This window comes from Rhinoderma darwinii, chromosome 5 (genome assembly GCF_050947455.1).
Source record: "Rhinoderma darwinii isolate aRhiDar2 chromosome 5, aRhiDar2.hap1, whole genome shotgun sequence".
Classification (NCBI taxonomy): domain Eukaryota; kingdom Metazoa; phylum Chordata; class Amphibia; order Anura; family Rhinodermatidae; genus Rhinoderma; species Rhinoderma darwinii.
Genome location: NC_134691.1, coordinates 67,911,772 through 67,931,009, shown reverse-complemented (window position 1 = coordinate 67,931,009; position 19,238 = coordinate 67,911,772). Strand labels below are relative to the sequence as shown.

Here is a 19,238-nt window from a genome sequence, read left to right as displayed (position 1 = left end):
TTCCCCAAAAAAACAAGGCCTCACATAACTACGTTAAAGAAAAAAATGTAAAGTTATGGCTGCCAAAAAGCAGAGAGGCAAAAATAGAAAAATTGACTGCGCCATTAGGTGCATTTGGCTGCATCGTTAAGGGGTTAACTGTCAATGCAATGTAAGGCGTTTATTATGCAATAATATGTAGCACAATATTAAACAATTTTTTTTTTACCAAACAGCAAAAGAGCATATTCCTTCTGAGTAGTCCAGGGACATTAATTGAAGATTATTTCACGCTGAGCCATCACCACTTCTACTCACACCAATTGCATTTTCCAAGATACCTGTTCACACAAGGAGATCACAATATTAATGCTTGAAGTGTTACTTGGATGTGCTATATTATTTGGCATTTCTTATTTTCACATCATTAATACAGCTGTCACGAATGCACAAAATACAGAGATATACATTATTATTGAAAACTAAAGATTGTCCTATAATTAAATGGCCTCCGTACACTAACATAACATACAATGTCACAATTCTAAACAACATTTTAGTGTTTATGTATTATGTTTATTGGACATCTACCCACACCGTTTAATAGCGATTTTTACCTTTACTTAACAACCCACTTTTATCTTATTTTATATTGTTCTCTAACACTATAGAAGGTTTTGAAGAGTTACCTTTCTCAATGAGTTGATAACAAACACCCAAAGCTCTATGGTTATTTTTGATAGCAGAGACTGTAACGTAAAACCATACACTGTGTATGCTTAAATGGTGGTCTCACTAAGGTAACCCCTATCTGTATAACCTCTTAGGGTATATGGATGTCATAGAGTGGTTCCTTCTCAGCACCTCTTCTCGTTTAGCTCTTGCTCTGGCGGACCCAGTGCATTTGTGTTTTAAACAGTCATTTGAATGGACAACCTTTTAAAGGAGTTGACTCAGAATTTAAAATTTTTACCTATCCACAGGATAGGTGATAATTGTCTGATCGCTGAGGGCCCTACTGCTGCGACCTCCACCCTTTGCGAGAATAGGAGTCCCGAACATTCCCGTTCCTCTTCACCGCTCAAGTGTTCTACTGCAGTGAGAAGGACTTTGAATGTGCGGCGGGCGAACATACACGCTGTCACTCCATTCAAAGTCTATGGGAATGATGGAAACAGCTAAATAAAGTGCTTGGCTGTTTCCGTCAGTGCCATGGATATTAAATAGAGCAGTCGACATATGCTTGATCTCCACTCCCATCAAGCTCCTCCTCACTGTGAGGGGTGCAGTGAAAATGAATGGGGGGGGGGGTTGGGACCCCTGTTCTCGCGATCGGTAGGGTTCTAGTGGCAGTGATCAGATAATTATCACCTCTTCTGTGGATATGTGATAATTGTAGATTTTGGGACAAGCCCTTTAATACTACATTTGCCGAGGGCAAATGTTGAGACCGTGACCGATTCCTCCAGTGATAAGAGAAGAATGGCAGAGATACCTGGAGTGAGACTTGTGGCGATCAGCTGATCGACAGTTTGGTTTTAACTTAGAAAGTGATTGTCTTGATGAAACAATCCCTTTATTCTAAACACATGTAAAGAGAGTTAGAAGAATATTTTATGTCTGTGTCTATTCTTAATAGCAACACGTAGAATTCTAAGGAAGGCAACATTACCAAAGAACAGAAATGCAGCCAAAAGGTATTATCCTACATGGGGAAATTCCCAGCCAATTGCTTTAAGATGCTACATTCATAGTGATAATAATCCGCAACTAGAAATAAGTAGAATAAAATCTTTTTGTTACCATCATTTTTCAAATTATGGATGCATTAGCCAAACTATCATTGCAGCTATGAATTATTCTAGATCACAGTTTATACCCTTTCTTGTTTATTTAAATGTCAAGGCATTTAATGATCTCCTTCTGTTGGTAATACTATACATATTTAGATCTTTTTTTTTCTATGTGATACTTATATTGGTGTATGTGGGGCTGATTATTCGCTGAAATTGTGTAAAGGATGCTTTAAAAAGTTTCCCCACATCTTGATGTTACCATGTAAGGCTCTGCTCAAATCTGCACTACAATTTTTGTCATTCTGTTCCATCAGAGGAACAGAATAACAGGAAAAACGGAAATGCCGGATCCGTCGCATGACGTAATACAACAGTGTCTGACGGATCCCATTGACTTTAATGGGTCCTGCTGGATTGCCATAATTGTTTCCATAATTTTGCTGGACAAAATAGAGCTGCATACTCCACTATTTTGCCCAGCAAAAATGACAAAATCTGCAATGGGGGCTCCTAACAGAGCCTAAGAAGGATCATGTAAGCCTAAGGTGGGTTAACTTAATATATAATTTACAGCCTAGGGACTGTCCGTGTATCATTTTTGTATGGTTGCCTGTCAGTTTAAGATAACTGCAAAGTTTTTCTCCGTAACTATTCAGGTACATTTAGGGCAGGACACTATGCCATGTGGTGCTGAATTGTTCAAGTCGCTGTCACTGTACACAGAAATAAAAGTATTCTAGAGGATATTTACAGGGGAGGTATGGAGGACTGGCTAGGCCCAGGAAGAGCCGGGTGCTGGCAGAAGACAAAGTGTGATGATGCTGTTGCACTGCGCCACCGCGGTAGCAGGCGGGGGCAAAGCAGAGCCCATAAAAAGCCCATAAAAAGAAGGGGTTTGACGCCATTTAGAGGGAGATCAAGTGAACCGTGTGAAGTTCTAGTCCCAGTTGCTGTTGGTCTGGGCACTGGGACCTGGTCTCAGACGAAATCGAGTCTATCCCTCTGTGTTGAGGCAGGGTAAGACTGGGGCTGCAGCTGTAGGGAAGTTGTACTAGAGATTGGGAGATGTTATTCGGAGCTGACAAGGAAGCCACCTTCTGGAAAGTGACCGAGTCCGTGGAGGGAAGCAGTAGGACTGATTTGCTTACCGGAGTCTGTAGTGTGTGAAATTTTATTGACTAACCCAGTACTTTGCTCTGGGAAGTCTGCTAGATCCCTGTATTATTAGGCCTTTGAGAAAGCTAATGTTAGGACTGGTTGCCCTGCAGACCTGAGACATTGCCTAGTAAGTGCACTACTGGATGGGTCTGGACTGGTGAAGTAGTCAGTGGGATAGGTAGTGCGCGGAAGCCCTTGAGAGTCAGGTCCTTACAGAGAATTAGGAGTAAAGGAGGAAACCTAAGCAGAGGCATAGCTAGATTCTCCAGCACCCGGGGCAAAGATTCAGTTTGGCGACTCCCCCCCAAACCTCGTTCCCGACATCTCCTTTCCCCTTTGCCAGGATTGGTTTCTCTACCAATCAATAAGATGTAATTTTCTTTTCATCTTTTTCTTTTTATGGAACTCGAGCATAAAACCATTTGTACATTTTACAAGCAATATAGTTATATAAGGGAGTTACCATAATAATAAATTAAAAGAAAATAAATAAAGAGGTCAGTGCCAGACTAAAACAGATTTTATAACTGAGGCTAATGAGACTATATGGTGACAGCCTCCTCTAGTACCACACAGCCCCCCTATAGATAGTACCACACATCCCCCCTGTAGATAGTGATACATCCCCCCTTGTAGATAGTGCCACATCCCCCCTTGTAGATAGTGCCACATCCCCCCTTGTAGATAGTGCCACATCCCCCCTTGTAGATAGTGCCACATCCCCCCTTGTAGATAGTGCCACATCCCCCCTTGTAGATAGTGCCACATCCCCCCTTGTAGATAGTGCCACATCCCCCCTTGTAGATAGTGACACAAATCCCCCTTGTAGATAGTGCCCCACAGCCGCCTGTAAATAGTGGCAAACCCCCCCCCTGTTAATAGTGCCACACACACCCTCCTGTAGATAGTACCCCCTGCCTGTACATAGCACCATTGGGTCTCCCTAGAAGAGCGTCTGATGTCACTATGCATATATGGATAGTGGCGTCAGGGGCTTCTCCAGGAGCGGAATCCCCGGGAAGAGCTTACGCAACGCTTTGGCCGTGGATTCCTCCATACCTTCTAACTTTCAAGTATCACAAATAGGCACAACCAATGCAGCACGCATAGCTACACAGTATAATGCCCTCTATCTTCCCTTACACAGTAAAATGCGCTCTAGCTGCCACCATACAGTATAATGCCACCATAAATGCCCCATACAGTATAATTCCCACACAGATGCCTCCATAAAGTATAATGCCCACACAGATGCCCCCATACAGTATAATACCCACACAGATGCCCCCATGCAGTATAATGCCCAATCAAATTCGCCCATACAGCATAATGCCCCTATAGCTGCTCCCATACAGCATAATGCCCCTATAGCTGACCCATACAGCATAATGCTGCCTTAGATGCCCCCATACAGTAAAATGCCCCCATAACTTACAGTATAATTCCTCCTTAGATGCCCCTAGTGGCAGTGCCCACAAAGTGCCACGATGTCCATGTAGATTGTACCCACATTATCCATGTATATAGTGTCAGTGTCACCTGTAGATACTGCCCCTATATAGTGCCACAATGCCCATGTAGATAGTGCAACACCCCCTTGAAGAGAGCACTACTGTCCCTGTAGATAGCTCTACCCCCTCCCCATGTAGATAACGCCATTGGGACTCCCTCTAGGAGCAGAATCCCCAGCCAGAGCATAGGTTTCCGCTCCTAGATGCTACTGTTCATAATATGGACAATGACATCACTGTCCATATATGGACAATAACGTCAGGGGCCACTCCTGGAGCAGAATCCCCTGCCATAGCGTTGGCAACAGGTATTCCGCTTCAGAAGAGCCCCTGACATCACTGTCAAGCGGAATCCCCGTTGCTGACGCTATGGCAGGGGATTCAGCTCCAGGAGTAGTTACATCAGTGGCTCCTCTGAAGCGGAATCTCCGTTGCCGACGCTATGGCAGGGGATTCCGGTCCAGGAGTAGCCCCTGACGTTACTGTCCTGGAGCGGAATCCTCTGCCATCATGTCGGCAACAGGGATTGCCCTTCAGAGGAGCCACTGACGTCACTGTTCATATATGGACAGTAACGTCAGGGGCTACTCCTGGAGCGGAATCCCCTGCCATATTGATGGGGATTCCGCTTCAGAGGAGCCACTGACGTCCCTATCCATATATGGACATTGACGTCAAAGGCTTCCTGGGCACAGCGCTCTAAGTAGCGCTGTGCCCAGGGAATCCTCGGCAAGTGGAGGCGCTCCCTCTGCACCTCCACTCTAAACTAATGCTGAAGCAGGGAGCTTACTGTTCCTTGCTTCAGAATTAAGTTCAACTGTATCTGCGTACTGAGGACGCAGATACAGTTGACTGTGGGACAGGCCGCCTGGGACGGACGGGAGGTATGATTCCTCTCCTGGAGGAAGAGCCCCTGACGTCACTATCCATAAATGGATAGCGCCATCAGGGGATATTCCGCTCCAGGAAGACTAGTCAATTATACCGACGCCCCCCTACCATCTCTCCCAGTTGCAACTGGGGCTCATGCCCTGCCTGCCCCTCCTAGCTACACCCCTTAGGTCCTAAGACAGGGTCTTGAGATCTTTCGGTGGTAGTGTCTGTGAGGCGTGATTCATGGAGGAATATTGGGTGCCCTTAATATACTTAACCATAGAGAGTTAGGGAGTGATGCTAGGGGGACATTGAGCAATTGCAAAAACACAAAGCCTAAGACACGTTACAACATTGCAATTGCAAATTGGTGCAATTAAGCTTCAAATATGAGTTAGATACTCCTTTGAAGCTCACATGCCATCAGTATTTGTTACATTTTATGATGAACATTATAGTGGAAGTGAGATTGCTCTACTTAGTGAGTTGGGGATCAGTTACTCGTCATATCCTAGTTCACTATGCCTATTTGGGATTGACATTTAGGATTCCCACTCAGTTCCTTCCCCTTACACCTGCTGTCTAATTTTGAAACTTTTTTTCTTTAGTGGCCTCTGTATGTAATATTTTAATATATTTTTTATTGAATAGACTATATTTTATGTTTTGTGCATATTCTGGTAGTTTGATGCACATTTTCTTTGGTTTGTTATACATAATTGTGGAGTTTCTGCCATCATTTGATTTAACATAACTCTTTTTGGGTTCCCAGACCCATTATTGATGTCATGTGAGCATAATTTTTTGATAAGGACATACACCGCCTGCCGTCAAAAGACAGTGGGTAGTCAAGCTATATCTTGTATTGAGCACTTGTGTGTCCATCGCATGACCACGATAGACTTTTATTCAATGGAAGTAAACATTGCATTCACATCATCTCTCGTACATCACTGCAATTATTGCACATTTTAGGTTTTGAAAATCATCAGTTCCAAGACATGTATAGTTTCATTATAATATAAGAAATTGGTTGATTACAAAAGCCTATGCTATATGTGACATTTTCTTTTGCCCATCATTTTTTGGGTTGTTAACTTTAAATAGTCATAGTACTGAGTGCACTATTTGCTCGGATAAATACTGTAGTGTTATATACAGTATAGGATAGTTGGATACATATGTAGAATGCGCAAAGTTGTAAACAATGGAATGCTTTCGTACTCATTCATTATGGGAAACCCAGTGAATTATCATCCAGCAGGTGGCACACTTTTTCCCCAGAAATTCAGAAACATTTTAGAATGAGTACTATGTAGGCACAGTAGTCCATTGCTAGTAGTGTGGACTACATGCTCCAACATGCACTAAGATGCTCAGTGTACAGGTCAGTTCACACACACACACACACACACACACACACACACAGTTCAAATGTCCGAAACGCCCCTGCTTGCAAAAAAATAAAAAAGCTGCATGTCTTTTCCTGCCACAGTTTTTGCCTCTGACCTCACATTGAAATCAATGGGAGAAAGAAAAAAAACCTGTGGCGCTAGTTTCTGAGCGTTTTTCGCTGCGTTCTTTGCTTGAGGTCCTTGCATTAGCTTCAATGGCCATGGGTGAAAAATGCACCAAAAAAAATGGAAAATGCTTGCAGTCAGTTCAAAATCTGGCTCAAAATCCTGAAGGAATTCTGGGCAGATTTTTTCTGCCTGCAAAAGAACTTTGTGTGAACAGGGCCAAATGAGCAGCCCGCAGGGAGACACTGAAAACAGGTATAGAAGACTGTACTGTCAGTTCCTTGGGGGCGCTGTTGATAAAGATCGGTGAACAAAGACCGGCAGGATAACAAGGAGCTGCCAGCCTGGGAGAAGAGGTTTTGAAAGGTGAATATGTACCTGTTTGTTGTTTTTAGCCATATGCAGCTAATTCTTGGATTTTGGAAAGTTTGGAAGATCCCTTTAACGTCACCAAAGCTAAAAATCATTGATGAACGACATTGCCCTACTCTCTAGTAAATACTTTTATACATTTATTAAGCACTGGCATTATTTAGTATATCTGGTATAACGTTTATGGGCCGGGCGGCACAGGCCCCCTCATGTCCGGTGGCGTCGCTAGCACGGAGGGGGCCTCGGTGCTAGCGACAGACACATTCACTTGTATCTGCATCCTCAGGATGCAGATACAAATGAATATTATAGGCTGCCTATAAGGCGTTGTGAAGAATCGCTGCGCAGGCCAGCGTGATGACGTCACTGCATAACGCTGGTCTGCGCATGCGTCCCGCACCGGTAGGCTTTTCATCGCTCGGTCCGTCACGGGTACAAATTTTCATTTTTTTTTTGGTGGCCATCTGTCAGTATACAGGGGGGATTGCTGTGTAACACTATATATGAGGGGGGCACTGTGTAGCACTATATACAATGGGGGGCACTGTGTGACACTAAATATAACGTGGGGGTTTTGTAAGCCACCATATACAATGGGGGTCGTTGTGTAACATAGACAACGGGGGCGCTGTGTAGCACTATATACAAGGGGGGTTCTGTGTGGTACTATATACAAGGGGGGGCATGGTGAAGTACTAGATACAAGGGGGGACACTGTGTAGCACTATATACAATGGGGGGCACTGTGTAGCACTATATACAAGGGGGGGTTCTGTGTGGCACTATATACAATGGGGTTCTGTGTGGTATTATATACAAGAGGAGGGCACTGTGTAGCACTATATACAAGGGGGGGGGGGCGCTGTGTGGCACGATATATACAACGGGGGGTTCTGTATGGCACTATATACGAGGGGGGCACTGTGTAGCGCTATATACAATGGGGGGCACTGTGTGGCACTATATACAACGTGGGGGCTCTGCGTGGCACTATATACAATGGGGGGCACTGGGTAACAGATAATAGGGGCGATGTGTAGTACTATATACACGGAGGGTTCTGTGTGGCACTATATACAAGGGGGGTCACTGTGTAGTACTATATACAAGGGGAATGCTGTGTAGGACAATATACAATGAGGGGGGAGTGCTGTGTAGCACTATATACAATGGGGTTCTGTGTGGCATTATATACAAGGGGGAGGGCGCTGTGTAGCACTATATACAAGGGGGGGCGCTGTGTGGCACGATATACAAGGGGGCTTCTGTGTGGCATTATATACAGGGGGGTTCTGTGTGGCACTATATACAGGGGGTTCTGTGTGGCACTATATACAGGGGGTTCTGTGTGGCACTATATACAAGGGGGCGCTGTGTAGCACTATATACAAGGGAGGGGGCAGTGTAGCACTATATACAAGGGAAGGGGGCTGTGTAGCACTATCTACAAGGGAGGGGGGCTGTGTGGCAATATACAGGGGGGATTGCTATGTAGCACTATATACTAGGCGGGGGGACTGTGTGGCACTATACAAGGTGGGGCTGTGTGGCACTAGATACAAGTGGAGGGCATTGTGGCACTATATACAGGGAGGGAGGGGGGCTGTGTAGCACTATATTCAAGGGGGGTGCTGTGTAGCACTATATATAAGGTGAGGCTGCGTGGCTCTATATACAAGGGAGGGGGTGTGTAGCACTATATGCAAGGGGGTGTGGCACTATATACAAGGGGGTGCTGTGTGGCACTATAAAAGAGGGGGGCTGTGTGGCACTATATAAAAGAGGGGGGCTGTGTGGCACTATATAGATGTAAGGGGGACTGTGTGGCACTTTATACTAGGGGGGCTGTGTGGCTCTATATACAAGGGAGGGTATGTGTGGCACTATATGCAAGGGGGGTTGTGGCACTATATATGAGGGGGGCACTGTGTAGCGCTATATACAATGGGGGGCACTGTGTGGCACTATATACAACGTGGGGGCTCTGCGTGGCACTATATACAATGGGGGGCACTGGGTAACAGACAATAGGGGCGATGTGTAGTACTATATACACGGGGGGGTTCTGTGTGGCACTATATACAAGGGGGGTCACTGTGTAGTACTATATACAAGGGGAACGCTGTGTAGGACAATATACAATGAGGGGGGTGCTGTGTAGCACTATATACAATGGGATTCTGTGTGGCATTATATACAAGGGGGAGGGTGCTGTGTAGCACTATATACAAGGGGGGGCGCTGTGTGGCACGATATACAAGGGGGCTTCTGTGTGGCATTATATACAGGGGGGTTCTGTGTGGCACTATATACAAGGGGGCGCTGTGTAGCACTATATACAAGGGAGGGGGCAGTGTAGCACTATATACAAGGGAAGGGGGCTGTGTAGCACTATCCACAAGAGAGGGGGGCTGTGTGGCAATATACAGGGAGGATTGCTATGTAGCACTATATACTAGGTGGGGGGACTGTGTGGCACTATACAAGGTGGGGCTGTGTGGCACTAGATACAAGGGGAGGGCATTGTGGCACTATATACAGGGAGGGAGGGGGGCTGTGTAGCACTATATTCAATGGGGGTGCTGTGTAGCACTATATATAAGGTGGGGCTGCGTGGCTCTATATACAAGGGAGGGGGTGTGTAGCACTATATGCAAGGGGGTGTGGCACTATATACAAGGGGGTGCTGTGTGGCACTATATAAAAGAGGGGGGCTGTGTGGCACTATATAGATGTAAGGGGGGATGTGTGGCACTTTATACTGGGGGGGACTGTGTGGCACTATATACAAGTGGGGCTGTGTGGCACTTTATACAAGGGAGGCTGTGTGGCACTATATATACAAGGGAGGGGTGCTGTGTGGCACTATATAGACGGGAGGGGGCTGTGTGGCGCTATCTACTAAGGAGGGAAGTGTGTCACTATATATAAGGGGGGAATGTGGCACTACATACAGGGCGGCGGTGTGTAGCACTATCTACAGGGGGGAGAAAGGGGGAATTTCTGCTGTAGGGGCACAAAGGGGGCACAGTTTCTGATGGGGCACTTTTATTGTGTTGAGCACTGAGACTGAGGGATCATTATTACCATCTGGGGCACTGCAGATTACGAGTTTGTTTAGAGGATGGGGTATAGGTGTGGAAGGGGCTTGAAAAGCAAGAAACCAACATGTCTGTCAAATTCTGCAGGGACGAGTCGTGGCTGGAGTAAGTCGTCGCAGTGGTCTGGGCCGGATGAAGAGAAAAATGGAAAGTGAACGACTAATCAAAGAAAACATGACCTGTGAGTCACTAGATATAAATGTGCTGTAATCACTTATATTGTCTGCAGAGCTCCTGTGTATAACTGGCATCTACCACTATATAGTCACTATATGGTAGTAATATTGGTCTTTGTATAGCAGTTTTTATTCAGTTACTGTGTGGTTATGGTGTGGCGGCATTATTCAGTAACCGTATGCAGGTAATATTTCATCTGGTATACTGGTATGATTTAATAGCTGTATATGTATATAGATAATTTTTTTGTGTGAGAGGGGGGACATATGCTTTGGGTCTTGCAACACTCCTGGATGCGCTAGAAATCAGTGATGCAGTTCTCTGAACATCGCCTTCTGAATTGACTGCATTAGATACAGTAAGGGTGTGTTCACATCAGCGTTTGGTTTCCATTGATGGCTTTAGTCAGACCTTTTCGTCAGGGGAACCAATGAACGCAAACCAAACGGAAACCATAGCTTCCGTTTGCATTACCATTTATTTCAATGGTAATGTTTCCATTGCAAATGGTTTCCGTTTGTCTCCGTTCTGTAAGCTTTCCGTTTTTTTGGTTGGAATGAATAGCCCAGTCGACTGCACTATTATTTCCACCAAAGAAACAGAAACTGTATGGAACGTAGACAAACGGAAACCATTTGCAATGGAAACATTACCATTGAAAGCAATGGTAATGCAAACAGAAGCTATGGTTTTCGTTTGGTTTGCATTCATGGGCTCCCCTGATGGAAAGGTCTGACGGAAGCCATCAATGGAACCCCGATGCTGATGTGAACAGGCCCTAATTCGGCATTTGGGGTCCCACTTTTAACCTTGCCCAGAGATACACTTTGTTTAAAACCGACCCTGCCTCTGTCTAGACTTCTATTCCCCTCTTCATAAAAACAAATCAGGTTCGTTTCACAACTGCTGTCCTTAGTAAAAGCGTGCACGCTATCACTTGTAATACTATTTTCTGTAACATACTCCTATTTATAGTACTTTGAGAGCCCCTCAAATGTTTTTCCCACAATTGATGTTAAGCTTACTGGGCTATAATTACTTGGGGAAGATCTAGAAAATGACCACCACATTTGACCTGTGCCAGTCCCTTGGCACTATACCCTTCACTAGAGAATCACTAAATATTATGAAGAGCGAAACAGAAATAACTGAACTAAGTTCTTTAAGAGCTCTTGGGTGTAACCCATCTGGTCCCAGAGACTTATTCACATTTATTTTTCTTTAACTTAGCTTGGACCATATGTACGTTCAGCCGATTGTATTAATTGATGTTTAATACACTACATCAGCTGCTCTTTCTTCTGTTGTATATACAGAGCTAAAGAACTAATTTAGTAACTCTGCCATCTTTTGATCCACTGTGACCAGTTCCCTATTACCACTATTTAGGGGTCCTATAGGCTCTGACCTTTCGTTTTTTGCATTTATACGTAAATAATTTTTTGAGGATTTGCTTTCCTTTCTTTGACCACCTGCCTTTCATTTGGTATTTTAACAGATTTTATTACTTTTTTACAGATTTTATTAAGTTCTTTGTATTTTTCAAAGGAGCACGCTGATCTCTGAGATTAGTATTGTTTTAATGCCCATTTTTTGTCATTAAGTGCCCATTTTTACAGAAGGTGTAAGCCACGTGGGGTTTAGTTTTAGTAATTTTACCTTGTTCCCTATAGGAATACATTTTGCAGTATAATTGCCCAAATTAAATTTTAAAGGGTAACTAAAAACGTTCAACAAACTTCTGTCACGTCATAGTGACACGTCAGAAGTTTTGAATGGTGGGGGTCCGAGCACTGAGACGCCCACCAATCACTGAAACGAAGAGGCAGTAGCTCTCTTGTGAGCACTCAGCCGCTTAGTTTCTGTTTGGCTTTCAATTTTTTCCCAGTCTATGTCCTGAAGTGCAACCCTCAAGCTGGGGAAATTGGCCTTCTTAAATTAAGTGGTTTTGTCCTCTGGCCCATATATGGTTTTTTACAATTTAGGCAAATAAAAATATATTGTGATCACCTGGTTAGGGTGGTTACTAAGGTGTTGTTTGACCTACTATATCTCAATTGCCACCCTGGAATTTTTTTTTTTTTTAAATATCTCCAAAAATTATCTTAAGTTACATCTTAAATTACTATTTTCTGACCAGTAGTCTCCTTCTGTGAATCCTTGATAGGTAATACCATATTTCTCCAATGTACAGTAGACACAGATCATGTCAGCTCAACATACAGATGTAGCCAAGTTTATCTTGACTGATAGCTTGCTGCAGCGTGAGATCACACAACAAAAGCCATTGAAAAAGTCAAGTTAAAGTTTCCTGAACTGTGTATTTAATGTATTAGGTCAGGATAAAGATGGCTACATCTTTACACACACACACACACACACACACACACACACACACACACACACACACACACACACACACACACGTACACACACACACGTGCACATATGCTTGACCGCAGCTCCATTCAATATCCTCCTCACTGTGAGGGATGCAGTGAAAAGGAACGGGGGTTTGGGACACCTGTTCTCGCGATCGGTAGGGACCCAGTGGCAGCGATCAGATAATTATCACCTTTTCTGTGGATATGTGATAATTGTAGATTGTAGATTTTGGGACAGCCTAGAGAGGAAATGTTTAGACAGTGACAGCTGCCTCCCACGATAAAAGCAGAATGGCAGAGATACCTGAAGCGATACTCGTGGCAATCAGCTGATTGACAGTTTTGGTTTTAATTTAGGAAGACAATCCCTTTATTCTAAACACATGTAAAGAGGATTAGAAGACATTGAAGATATTTTAGGTGAGTGTCTATTTTTAATAGCAACATGTAGAATTCTATGGAAGGGAACAATACCGAAAGGTATTATCCTACATGGGGAAATTCCAGTTGCTGTAAGATGCTACATTCATAGTGATAATAATCCGCAACTAGAAATAAGTAGAATAAAATCTTTTTGTTACCATAATTTTTCAAATTATGGATGCATTGGCCAAATTATCATTGCAGCTATGAATTCTTCCAGATCACCGTTTGTACCCTTTCTTGTTTAATTAAATGTCAAGGCATTTAATGATCTCCTTCTGTTGGTAATACTGTACATATTTAGATCTTTTATTTCTATATTAGTGTATATGGGGCTCATAATTTGTGGAAATTGTGTAAAGGATACTATAGAAACTTTTCCCCACATTTTGATGTTACCTTGTAAGGCTCTGCTCAAATCTGCACTACAATTTTTGTCATTCTGTTCCATCAGAGGAACAGAATAACAGGAAAACGGAAGCGCAGGATCCGTCGAATGGCGTAATACAACAGTAGAAAGGATGCAATCCAGCACTGGTATGTTTAAAAGGAAATGGTATTCCAACTTTATTTCATATAATAATAATAATCCAATACGTGTGGGGCTGGTTGCCTCAGCAATAAGCCTATGTGTTGCAGACAGATCGCCTGTCCTTAGTCATGGCACATTATAAAAGCTGCAAACACACACACACACACACACACACACACACACACACACACACACACACACACGTACGTACGTACGTACACACACACACACACACACACACACACACACACAGACACACACACACTCTCTCTGTATGTGCACACAGGTGAGAGGATGCGTTAAAATCAGGGGCAGACATATAATATGTGCCAGCCGTGAAGTGCAGTACAATAGGTGTATAGAATGTGTAATGATACCTCTTTATGTGGCCAACAAACAAATCTTTTGGCTTGGCACACAAGTTGCCCCACTGTTTGCATAGTAACATGCCCTCCTCTCATAGTTGCAGGTTATGTGATTATGATGAACACAGATTATAGTGCTGCTGATTACATAAATTAGACTAGTAAAATGCATGCTTCTCACTGCAACAAAGAAATATTGGAAGGTAAAAATGGATAGTTCCAGGCAATACGAGGTACAAAGGTCCTGTCATTAAGAAGCAAGTCTAAATAAACAGGCTGCAATATGATCTCTTTATTGCTTTGTGTTCAATTTAGGCTCTTTTATGGCCCTACTAATGGGTGTAGGATTAGCTCTACAACAGTACCGAGAATATGAAAATGTAGCAAATAAACTGGTGGTCAGCATATTCTTCAGATTGTGACATAAACTGTGAAACAATTATAACTAATGATTGTTGCAGCTTAAAGTAAACAAAACAAAAAGTTTATTTTTTAAAAATCCTCATCATTCACTCCCCCGCCCCTCAGAAATAGCACAATTAACAAACAAAGTAGCTGCTCGCAAAAGCAATTCATGATTCAGCTCCATGTTCCGGAGTTCATCTTCCCCTCCGCTACAGCCGGGAAAAGAAGTACTGGTGGAACTTGAAGATTTCCTAGTGTCATCTGCCGACCCACGCATATGCAGGTGGATGTCGGATGGTAGCCTTTTTTTATTTTGGTTAATTCCCCTCATTTACAGTCCAAACATTCATTTAGCACAAACTGATCATTTTTCTGCATCAGAAGAAATTGAAATAAAATATATATTTCTCTTAAGATGACCCAGAAGTCTCAAAAACTAAATACAATATCATTTTTTTTGTTTATCTTTTATGTACATTCTTTTAAAGTAAGGCTTGTAAGGCTCACAAATATACTGTATGGAGAATTCCAATCTGTTCACATGATTGGAAGCCCCACTGCTGTGCTGATCCATTGTACAACTCAGATGAACCCCGATTGACTTATTATAGGGTCCGACAGGATTCTGTCGTGGTGTCCCTTGTTTTAAGGGCAATGACAGTGCTGCACGCTGTGCTATTCTTTCCATCAAATGTGACTACAGAGCCTTCAGAAGCCCCAAATGGAGCCTCCAACGGCATTGTCAGCAGAGTTTAAGCCTTTCCTGCCCTGTACTGTAAAATCCCAAGTACAAAATGCAACAAAAACAACAAAACCTTTATTCCCTTACAAAATGCTTTATTAGGGGAAAATTAATTTTTAAAAAACCTATACAAAATCGGTACCACCAAATCCGTAACAACCCATACTATAATAATAATTATCACGTTATTTATCCTACACCATACAAAAATCCTTACACCGTACCGAACACCGTAAAATAATCCTAAACAATAATGGCAGAATTTCTATTTTTAGTTTATCTTGCTTCACAAATAAAGGAAGAAAAAGTCATTAAAAAGTCATATGTATCAATGGAAACAGCTTGTCCACAAAATACAATCCCTCATAAAGCTACATTAATGAGAAAATAAAGTGTTATTCCTCTTGGAATGTGGCAAAAGAGAAGATTTTCTAAAAGAAAACAATTTTTTTAAAATTATAAATATGGTATCGCCATAATTATATCGACCCGCATACTAAAGTGGTCATGTTATTTATAGCGCATGGTGAACAGCGCAAAAGCAAGTTTCAATAAACAATGGTGGACTTACTGTTCCTTTTCCATTCCACCCCCAAATTTTCTTTTATAAAAGTTAATCAAAGCATTATATGTATGTACACCAAAATGGTGCAATTTTAGCCCCTTTGTGACGCACACGTTTTCTTTGATTTTCATTTTAATTTTTTCCTCCCCACCTTCCAAGAGTCACAAATTTTTTTTTTTCCGTCTATATAGCCCTATGAGGGCTTGATTTTTGCGTGACGAGTTGTACTTTTTCATGGTATTATGTAATGTGCCATATACTATCCTAGGAAACGGGAAAAAATGTCTTTGTGGGGTGGAAAAAACACCAAACTGCGATTCCTCCATTGTTTTATATCGTTTTTTGAATATTTTACTGCTTTTACAAAGCAAAAACTAAGTGTAAAAATTTTTATTTATTTTGTGCCGCCAAATTCTGAGTTTTTTATTTTTCCGTTGATTGAGTGGTATGAGGGCTTATTTATTTTTTTTATCACTTTTTATCCCATTTTTTGTGGGAGGTGAGGTGACCAAAAGACAGTGATTCTAGCTTTTTACTTTTTTAGTTTTTACGGATTTCCCTGTGCATGTTAAATAATGTTATATTGTGAGGGTATGTTCACAAGCAGCGTTTTCAGGCATAATTCGGGCATTTTACGCTTGGAATTACGCCTGAAAAAACGCCCCTAATACGCCTACAATCATCTGTCCATTGCTTTCAATGGGAATTACGGTGTTCTGTTCCGACGAGCCTTTATTTTACACGTCGCTGTCAAAATATGGCGTGTAACATGACTGCTCATAAAAAGAAGTGCAGGACACTTCTTGGGATGTTTTTGGAGGCGTTTTTCATGGATTCTATTGAAAAACCGCTCCAAAAACGGCCGTAAAAAAAGGCGCAAAAAACGCAAGTTGTTAAAAAAACCACTGAAAATCAGGAGCTGTTTTCGAATGAAAACAGCTCCGTATTTTCAGACATTTTTGCTCACTGCGTGTGAACATACCCTAACAGTTTAGACTTTTATGGACGCAGCAATACCAATTGTGTTTATTATTTCTCTTTTTTACGTTGCTTTAGGGAGAAAATGGGAAAAATAGTGTTTTTTTAACCTTTTAATTTTTTATTGTACATTAAAAAAAACTTTATTTCACAGATTTTTTTACTAGTCCCCCCAGAAAACTTGAACTAGCAATCGTTGGATTGCTTGCAGTATATGCTGCAATACTAATGTATTGCAGTATATCATGTTTCTGACAGGCTTCTATTAGGCCCTACTGTAGGCAGTACAAATATGGCAGACCTGGGGGCCTTCATTAGGCCACCGGGCTGCCATAACAACCAGCAGGACCCTGCAATATCGTCTAACGCTTTAGATGCCACATTAATTTAGGTTTTTTTTCATTTTCTTTTGGTAGGACTATATTGCCTTAAAGGCTATGTACACCTTTGAACATAATAATTTTATTTTTTTTATATTCAATGTTTTCAGGTCACTTAAAGCAACGTTTAACCCCTTAGTGACCACCAGTACACCTTTTCACGTTGATCACTAAGGGGCCTTAGGCTAGGCTGATGCCTTTTCACGTTGGCCCAGTCTAAGTCCCGCACGGGTGTCCCATGCAGGCTGGAGCCGGGGCTCTGCTGTCTGGTGACAGCTGGGCTCCTGCTCCAACACCCGCAATCGAAGTTTACTTAGATCGCGGCCGTTTAACATGTTAAATGCCGCCGTCAATAGCGACCGCGGCATTTAACTTGTTTACAGAGGGAGTGAGCTCCCTCTGTCAGCCATCGGCGGCCCGCAAATGCAATCGCGGGTCTCCGATGGGGTGTCATGGCAGCCGGGGGCTTGATAAAAGCCCCCAGGTCTGCTGGACATATGCCTATTAGGACGCGCAGGAGGCACGTCCTAATAGATTGCCTGTCAGATTTACACTGACAGGCAATAATGCTCTGGTATACGAAGTATACCAAAGCATTATAGCAGCGATCTGAAGATCGCACAGTAAAGTCCCCTAGTGGGACTAATAAAATAAGTAATAAATGTGAAATAAAGATTAATAAAAAAATGTAAGTACCCTATCTTCTACATAATCTGATCGGCGCTGTAATGTAGATAACAGCAGTGGTTTTTATTTTGAAAAACGAACATTTTTTAGCAAGTTATGAGCAATTTTAGATTTATGCTAATTAGTTTCTTAATGACCAACTGGGTGTGTTTTTACTTTTTACCAAGTGGGCGTTGTACAGAGGAGTGTATGACGCTGACCAATCAGTGTCATACACTTCTCATTGTTCCAGTCCATTGTTACAGTGTGATTGTGCAGTGAAAGAAGCTGGGCTGGAACAATGAGAAGTGTATGACACTGATTGGTCACTGATTGGTCAGCGTCATACACTCCTCTGTACAACACCCACTTGGTAAAAAGTAAAAACACGCCCAGTTGGTCATTAAGAAACTACTTAGCATACATCAAAAATTGCTCATAACTTGTTTCAAAATAAAAACCACTGCTGTTCTCTACATTACAGTGCCAATCAGATTATGTAGGAGGTAGGGCACTTATAATCTGGTGACAGAGCCTCTTTAAAGAGGCTCTGTCACCAGATTTTGCAACCCCTATCTCCTATTGCTGCAGATCGGCGCTGCATTGTACATTAGGGTATGTTCACACGGCCAAATTTCAGACGTATACGAGGCATATTATGCCTCGTTTTACGTCTGAAAATACGGCTCCAATACGTCGGCAAACATCTGCCCATTCATTTGAATGGGTTTGCCGACGTACTGTGCAGACGACCTGTTATTTACGCATCGTCGTTTGACAGCTGTCAAACGACGACGCGTAAAAATACAGCCTCGTCAAAAGAAGTGCAGGACACTTCTTTGGACGTTTTTGGAGCTGTTTTCTCATAGACTCCAATGAAAACAGCTCCAAAAACGGACGTAAAAAACGCCGCGAAAACGGCGCGAAAAATGCGAGTTGGTAAAAAAAACGTCTGAAAAGCAGGGTCTGTTTTCCCTTGAAAACAGCTCTGGATTTTCAGACGTTTTGGTTGACTACGTGTGAACATACCCTAAGAGTAACGATTTTTTTTTTTTAAACGAGCATTTTTTGGCCAAGTTATGACCATTTTTATATTTATGCAAATGAGGCTTTCTAAAGTACAACTGGGCGTGTTTAAAGTAAAAGTACAACTGGGCGTGTATTGTGTGCGTACATCGGGGCGTTTTTACTTCTTTTACTAGCTGGGCGTTGTGAATGGGAGTGTATGATGCTGACGAATCAGCATCATCCACTTCTCTTCGTTAACACCCAGCTTCTGGCAGTGCACAGACACACAGCGTGTTCTCGAGA

At 42.6% G+C, this 19,238-nt stretch overlaps 1 protein-coding gene across 3 annotated transcripts in view; it reads left to right on the top strand.

The window, feature by feature from the left end:
• HNF4G (hepatocyte nuclear factor 4 gamma) overlaps positions 1 to 19,238 on the top strand; it is a 102,389-nt gene that overhangs the window by 23,819 nt on the left and 59,332 nt on the right. Inside the window, exon 1 of one of the 3 annotated variants that reach the window (XM_075828199.1) lies at positions 10,406 to 10,491. The exons of 1 other annotated variant lie outside the window; for it this stretch is intronic. In XM_075828199.1, coding sequence (XP_075684314.1) covers positions 10,443 to 10,491 — 49 coding nt within the window. In that variant the 5' untranslated portion in view covers positions 10,406 to 10,442. Of the gene's footprint in view, positions 1 to 10,405; positions 10,492 to 13,748; positions 13,832 to 19,238 lie in introns of those variants that run through there. One more of the 3 variants, XM_075828200.1, reaches the window with a different exon arrangement.